General features: G+C 27.8%; 1 protein-coding gene across 1 annotated transcript; it reads left to right on the top strand.

Annotated features, from left to right (window-relative positions):
* The first annotated feature begins 676 nt into the window (after positions 1-676).
* LOC114712552 (cilia- and flagella-associated protein 251-like) lies at positions 677-1318 on the top strand. The gene has a single exon (XM_028897109.1). The coding sequence runs from the start codon at positions 677-679 to the stop codon at positions 1316-1318; it is 642 nt and encodes a 213-aa protein (XP_028752942.1).
* The last annotated feature ends 7002 nt before the right edge of the window (positions 1319-8320 follow it).

Here is an 8320-nt window from a genome sequence, read left to right as displayed (position 1 = left end):
AACTCAGGTGTCTGCTACTTATTGATCTAAGAAAAAAAAATGTACAAGACAATAAGAAACTCATACAAAGGAATGTTGTAGAAGAGATAGTGATACAATTTAATATGATTATACTTGAAATTAGTCCAGAATACTACTTCCAATCTTAAATGTAAGAATTAGATAGTTAATTTATAAAGATTAATAAAATAAGTGAAGTAAGTTATATATAAAATTATTTTTTGTTAATTTTCCTAGTCAATCTCTTTAAATAATTTGTACCAGAAAGTAGAAACTATTCTTATAGAGAAAAATTCCTTTAATATAATTGAACAATATAATAATAGCAATTAATTTAAAAAATTATAAATTTGGGAGATAAAGTAAATTAAAACCAAATCCATCCCTCACAACTAATTTTTATATTAGGAAGCAAAAAGAGTATTTACACATAATTAAAAAAAATTCAATATATTTATGTGCTCACTAGTGGTCTAAATAGGAATTTCACTTCATGTCACCATGTCCATTTATGGAACTTAGGAACTGAGACCCTATATATGAGGAGGTCTTAACATGGCTTGAAGCCACTTCGTTCCACATTATAAAGTTTAAATCTTCATTCACGAGCTCTGCAATTTCTCTGCTGCTACATTCTCATATCAGAGAGACACAGAGAGAGAGAAGAATGGAAAATATGGGTAAAGCTAAGAAGCTCATAAACAGAAGTAAGCTAAGCCATTATTTGTTGTTCGTTTCACTGATCTCTCTCTGTTGTCTTCTCTTGTCTTCTTCTTCTTCTTCTTCCTCTTCTTCCTTGCTTCATTACTTCAACCTCTACTTCTCCTCCTTGCCTTCTCAGATCTTGTCTCACACCATTGACAAGAACTGCATGTTCCTTCTTTGTAATGGCCTCCTTGTTTTCGTCAGCATCACCAAATCGTTATCCAAGTCTGATCCTCGTGATCATGATCGTCCTGTTGATGATGATAATAATGATCAACCTCTTGAACGTTCTAGTAGTATTGAAGATACTTCAGAACAAGTTGAGGCCAAAGAGTTGAATATTCAGGTCAGGACTACTGAGATAGAAGCAGAAATGGAGGAAGAAGAAGATGAAGAAGAAAGCAAAGAAAGTGAAGTCTTGGGTTTGGATTTGAAGAAAGAAGAAGAAGAATGGTGGGAAAATGAAGAGATTTTGGTGGAGGAAAACGTGGAGGAAGAGGATTGGGGGTTAAGCACAGAGCAGATGAACAAGAAATTTGAAGATTTCATCAGAAGGATGAGGGAAGATTTGAGGCTTGAAGCTAAAAGGCAAATAGTAATGGCTTATAATTAGCAAAAACCTGCTTTTTTTTTAAATGAAAAAAAGATATTAATCTTAGGATTTCCAGGTATTCTTTAGTCTTCTTTTCATTTCCCCTGTCCTTTCTCACCCTCTTGTACTTTAATTAGGTGCTTGTCTTTTTGGCAAAAATGGAAGTTTAATTCTTTGATGCCAAGGAATTGTTTATTACTCTCGCTCTTCCCCTCGTTTTTTTATATAATTTTTGAAATCTTTTTCCATAGTTCTCGCTGTTTTTATATTTTCTTTTGATAAAGTGTTTAAAGTTGTGTGTAAAGTGTTTATTATTCTTTTTAATCTATTTTCTTTTGATATTTCCTTAATTTGTTTAACGTCAACTTACTTTAATTTGTATAGGCAATGCAATAAAAATTTAAAATCTGAAAAAATTAATGTATATTTTTTTGCCAGCAGAAAAAAAATTTAATCAAGACCCTGTAAATTTTTTTTTCTCTTTATTAAGTCTTTATGATTTCACCTAATTTTAAATGAGTCCTTTTTTAAACCTATGGTCTTTTGTGATTTGTAATCAAGTACCTATAGTTTTTTTTTTTTTTACTTTTTATCAACCACATGAAACTAATCAGAAGGACGAGGGAAGATTTGACGATTGAAGCCAAACGGCAAACAGTTATGGTTTATAATTAGCAAAAACCAGTTTTTTGGGAGAGTGAAAAAAAAAAGAGTTAGAAATTACTAAATCTCAAATCAGTTTTGGTAACAGTATTTTATTTGGTATTGACAATACTAAATTTACAAATGACAACAAATTTTTGTTGACATTCCTTATTTGACATTTACAAATTTCAACTTCTTTTTTTATTATTTTTCCCAGTTTTTTCCCTTAAATTAAAAAAAATGGATTATTCTTAGAATTTTCAGGTTTAGTTATCCTTTTAGTCTTTTCTTCATTTCCCCTCTCCTTTCTCACTCTCTTGTACTTTAATTAGTTAGTTGCTAGTTGTTTGTCTTCTTGGAAAAACTGGAAGTTTAACCCTTTGATAGCAAAGAATTGTTTATTACTCTCTTTACGTTTTTTTTTCATTTTGAAATCTTTTTCCACACTTCTTGCTGTTTTTATAATAGGGTTAAGGACATTCGGCATCCTAAGATATATACCCTAAGGTATATTATGGTGCATATAGCATCTTAAAATTCTTTTTTAAAACTTTGTTTAGTACTTTGAAGTATTTTTTAGTACATTTAACACTTTAAAATATATTTTTTACATGTAGGATGCCGGACACACCTAAAGTATTTTTCAGGATACCTGATGCATCACAAAATTATTTTGGGCTTGAGAGTAATTTTTTTCAGAGCGTTAAGGTTAAAGTACTTCTAATAAGTGTACTTTTTGGGATTCGAACTTGTATTTTCCTTCTTACAAGAATAAGACCGCTTACCATCTCAACCAACAACTTGTTAGTATATTTCTACCTAGTTTTTAATCAAGTCCCTATAATATTTTTCTTTTTATTAAGTCTTTATAATTTCATCTAATTTTAAATAGGTCCCTATTTTTTTCCGCAGTGCTTATTATTTTACTTGATTTGTATTCATGTACCTACATTTTTTTTTTTTGGCTTATCAGTCACATGAACCTAACCAGCTGAAAGTATAGGGTTCTGCAAATTAATTATTACTAAACAAACCTATGTATACTTTAGGCTTAAATTGAATTAAGAAAAGACAGCTTACCAATTTCAAAATATCACCTCCAGTACTTAATAAAAAAGCTAATTAAAAATTCAATTTAGTCATAAATATAATATTTTAATTTATTATTTTTAATATTTATCTATTTCTTTTAAAATAATCTTTATCGTGATTGTTCATGTAAAATTAATTAATTAAACTACTTATATAAAATTGACTAATTGTAAACCTGGGTCAAATCTAGTTTTTATTATACTGGGACAAGCATGATATACGAAAATGTTACTCTAATGTTCCTTCTGTTCGTTTTTTTCCTTTGAAAAATTAAAAACTACTACTAAAATTACACGATTTAAAATATTGGTTGAAATTTAGTTTAAGACAATAAATGTGTAAGATAAATATATTTTAATTATACTCTTGTTTATAAAGAGAATGCATGAGAAATAATGAATAAAATTTACTGCAAAGAGACAATAAATCGCGTATATTTAATAGAGATAAAAATAGAAAGACTAGTTTAAAATTTTAAACAAAAAGAATTTCTTACATTTAGAAAGACTACTATGAGAGAGATTATTCCTTATAAAAAGTAACAAATTGAGTACTACTCAACCACACTTTCTCAATATTTGAATAGACTAATGAGACAAATAAAACTGATTTCATCTTAGCATAGTGATGTATTTATCATTTTCACTAATTAAAGCGATCAAAGATATTTCTCTCATAACAAGGGAGACAAATCTCATCTTAATTACTCATCTTTCTCCACATTCATCCCCTTTGCTAAATCACAACCTTCACAAGATCACATCATTTTTGTCAAAACAAAGTGTTTTTCATGCAGGAATCAAATACAAGGTAATTTTATACTCCATCTATTTTTAAATTAATTGTTGCTTTAGTGTTTTGGACAACTTGAGGATGCTATTTAATTTTTGTCCCTATTTAATTTTGAAACATTTAATGTGTTTTTACCATTTTTGTTCCTATTTAATTTTATATATTACATTAATTAAAAAGTTTAATACATTCTCTTTCATACTTTCTCTTTCATATACTTATTACTTTTAACTAATTTTAACTATTTTCTTAAATTTCGTAATCTAGTTATTACTCCTTCCGGTTCAAAATATAAGCTAAATTTTGTTGGAGGAATTTGGTTTTTTTATAAGATAACATTCACTTTTTTCTAAGTATTTATTGAGTTTGTTCCAATTTTATCCCTATATATTCTCTTTCCTCTTTAATTCATTTATTACATCTTTTACTTATACTCTTCATTAATAAGAGCATATTTGAAAAAAAAAATGCATACCTTACATATTTATTATTTTAAACTGATTTTAACTAATTTTTTAATAAATGTAAATGAATAAAATTTATCTTATATTTTAAACCAAAAAACACAAGACAAAGTACATACTCGTACTCAATATCAATGTGGCATGCTGAATCTCTCTGGAAACGCATAAGTGAACAAGCATAAGGGATACCATTAATCATTATTAAATGTGCAATAACAACTTTTAAGGTGCTCTCTCTGCATTTATTTTCCTGCCCAAAGTCAAGCAAGTTAGTTGGATCATGCTACCTTGCCGCTGCTCTCTTTCGTTATCAAATATTTTATGTCACGCATTTAAATATAATAAATATATAACTTTTTTAATTTTTATCCTTAAATTCAAAATTTTATGATATTTTAAATTTTTTTTAGAATACTCTTATTCAATAATTTTTTCCTAATATTTTAAAAATTAACTGAACATGGAATTGTTAAGATTAACAGTTAGACTGGCTGTGAAATCGGTGAGATAATAATTAAATAAAAATTTAATAAAAATGATTATAGCATATATAATTATATATATAAGAAATAAATCTATAACAAGTCTATTTTTTTCACCAAAAATAAGTCTAATTGGCAATATAATACCACAATATACGAAGTTTTCTCATATATCTAGGATTTGAGTGAGCACAAAATTTCACGAATATTTATAAAATATTTACTTAAATAATAAAGATAAAGATTTTTTTAGCAAACTTAAATAATAAAGATTGGGCCCATTAAATTATTATTAGAAAATAAAATATAATTCAATATAACAAGGCCAAATTGCATTAAATTTTTTTTTTTAATTTAGAATATGTACAAACAAACTGCTTAACCTCTAAAATTTAGTTAGTAAACCTCTCTAAACTTTCATATTTGTGTAGATAACCTCAAGCTAATCAATTTGTACCCCCTTAAACTTTATTTTTATATGCATATAATCCCTTCAAATTTTGAGTTATATATATATATATATGTAGATAAACCTCTTAAATTTTAAGACATTTGCCAATAAATACCAAACAACCTAATAGTATGAGAGTTATTTGCATAAATGTAAAAGCTTAGGAGGCTTATTATGAATTTTTAAAAGTTAGGAAAATTATTTACATATGACATAAATATCCTTTTATTTGATCGATTAAAAATGTTAGACATATTTGATTATTTTGCCATGTTAAGTCAAAATGAAAGATATAGATAAATATATTTTGCATTAATTATATTATTTTTGAACCAACTTAAGACCAAATCCCACACTTGATTTTCGAAGCATAAAATTATAAGAAGTAGACTTCAAAGCACAAAATTTGCTGGAACTATTCTTGCGCTTGGGCGAACTTTATTCTACTTTTATACTACCTCCGATTCTTGGTATAGGAGCTAGTTTAATTTTTAATTTAACTTTAAATATAAGATCCTAATTTACTATGCCATCAAATAGCAGTTCTAACTAATACACATGATTAGTAACGGTATTTCAAGAAAAAATATTTATTTATTACAAAAAACTAACTTAAAAAACTTTTTTAATCTATTCAAATTAGTCAACTAGCTCTTATATTAAGAATCGAAGGTAATATATCCAAATAGATGAAAGATACGAAATATATAATACTCCTCCAATCCTTAATGTAGAAATTAATTTGAGAGTTAATGTTGGTCCTATATGTAAAACCTATTTCACATGTTTATTAATTTTTTTTTCCAAATTAACCGTATTAATATTTTCCTTAACAATAGTCAAGTAAGAGAGGGAAGAAGGGAATTAAGAAAGATGATTAGGGTGTTTTAAAAAAAATCATATTAACTAATTTAACTAACATCTTTAATTTACTTAAATTAATTAATTAGGTCTCATATTAAAATTCGGAGGAGTATTAAATACATAATAAATCAGACTATACTCGCTCCATCCCTTATTATAAGATCCAATTTTTTTGAATGAGTTTATCCTTTTTTATAAAATCCTCTTTAAGTTTGTCTAAGCATTCAATATAGTATTACCTATTTTACCCCTAATTTAATGTATTTAATACATTTTCTTTCTTCATTTATCTCACTATTACTCTCTCACATTTATTTAGTTATATATAGGGGTATATTTGGAAAAAAATTATATTTGTTATATATTAATTGCTTTTAACTAATTTTAACTGTTTTCTTAAACCGTGCAATTTAGTTAAAAGAATATTTTAATAAGGGACGGAGTAGTATTTACATATTGTATAGAATTTTCTGAGTTTCACATTCCCACGAGCCCCACCTAATTAAAACATGAATGCTATTACGAGGAAATCGATTGATGCGCATATCACAAACAAAGCAAAGGCATGACTTAGCAAAAACACCAAAAAACTATACATAGTACGAACTGATGAATCCATTTGGCCAACTGAATCTTAATTATGTGGAAGGCAATAAGTGAAGGAGGAATACAGTGAGAGAGTAATAGGACCATGTTTGTAAGGGAGCTGTTAAATCTGCAAAACCAGACACTTATGATTCTATCTGCATTTATTTCTCTTGTCTGGCAAACCCAAACAAGTTGGTCGGATGGTCGATGATGATTCCCAACTTTTGATTGATACATATTGCTTATCCAAGCACTTAATTATTACTCTTTGATGTTATTGATATCTATCAAACATTATGCTGCTACATATGAATCCCATCAACCAGCTCAAAACTAGTATAGAACTCGGATCAAGATCTCTTTCCCTCCTTTGATGTTCTGCCTCACTGGGTTTTTTTATCTCCATTGTTTTGCTATAGGAAGAATTCATTTAATCCTTTGAGTTGCATAGCATTAGAGAAGGAGTTGGAAGATCTACTGATTTTTTTTGAAAATTTAGTTCCATCGCCGACAATCACACACACCCTGTAATTTTGACTCAGTTATAACTTAATCTCTAAATTTTAACTCTGTACAATTCAATCTTTATAGTTTTAGTTATTTAAAACTTTAGGCCTTATATTCTAAAAATTAAAATTATATATGTCATGACATATAAGGACAAAAATTTAAATGGTTAAAACCATAGGAATTGGTTGTACGAAGTCAAAATTCAGGGAGGGACTAAGTTACAATAAATTAAAATTATAGATATTAAGTTACACCGGATTAAAGTTTAGACACTGAGTTAAAACTTGGTCAAAATTAGAGGGATCGAAAGATGAGTTCTGTGTGCGCGTGTGAACATCAGGCCATATTATACAAAGGAAACGTATGCCTTTGCAGCTTTGAAGAACAAGTCGCTGATGCCAAGTTTCAGACGCTCAGTTATCCAGACGTAGCACTGTCTAAGACACACGTTCGAGTTGTTTGCTGATGCCAAAATCCACTGACAACAATAATGTTCAGGACAACCTGCATTCATTTGTTGATGTGAAACTACGTTGAAGATGATTCAGGGGTGTTTGCGATCACACAAAAGTACTCTTAAAAAGTATTTTTTCGTAAAACGAGACAAATTTCTTTACATATTTACTTGGTGTAACGTAAAAACACTTTTAAAACCATGATTTTAATTCCATCCCTATATTATACTGGAGCTGATTTTCCTTAAATGTCATTTTTAATCATAACTACTTTTAGATGAAAAATCCTTGATATATGTAGTCAATGGGAATACTTTAAAAAGTAGATTACAAATTTGAGGAACAAAATAGATAGAAATCTTATATTTAGGATCAAATCAAATTCTTAACTAATTCTTATATTAAGGACGGGAAGTAGTACTCCTTTGGTCATAAATATAAGAATCAGTTAATTGCTTAATTACCTTATTTATAGATGTAAAATCTCAATTCGTATTATCTTTTAAATTTATAATTTCCCTCTAAAATATCCTTATTAATTACATATGTTAAAGGAATTTTCATCAATGAGGGTAATTCTAATGTAAATAATTAGAAGAATTATTTTAGGAAAATCCATATGTTAGAAATGGGAATGAGTAATTATGTATGTGGATAATTATTTTATCTAGTTTTTTATA

The sequence above is a fragment of the Neltuma alba genome, unplaced genomic scaffold (genome assembly GCF_004799145.2).
Source record: "Neltuma alba isolate B1F8T4 unplaced genomic scaffold, ASM479914v2 tig00011373_pilon, whole genome shotgun sequence".
Classification (NCBI taxonomy): domain Eukaryota; kingdom Viridiplantae; phylum Streptophyta; class Magnoliopsida; order Fabales; family Fabaceae; genus Neltuma; species Neltuma alba.
The sequence above is the reverse complement of the archived record's forward strand: the minus strand, read 5'-3'. Positions and strand labels throughout refer to the sequence as shown.

What these genes read in the sequence shown, in the direction of transcription:
- LOC114712552 (XM_028897109.1), top strand. Translation starts at nt 677, where the DNA reads ATGGGTAAAGCTAAGAAGCTCATAAACAGAAGTAAGCTAAGCCATTAT.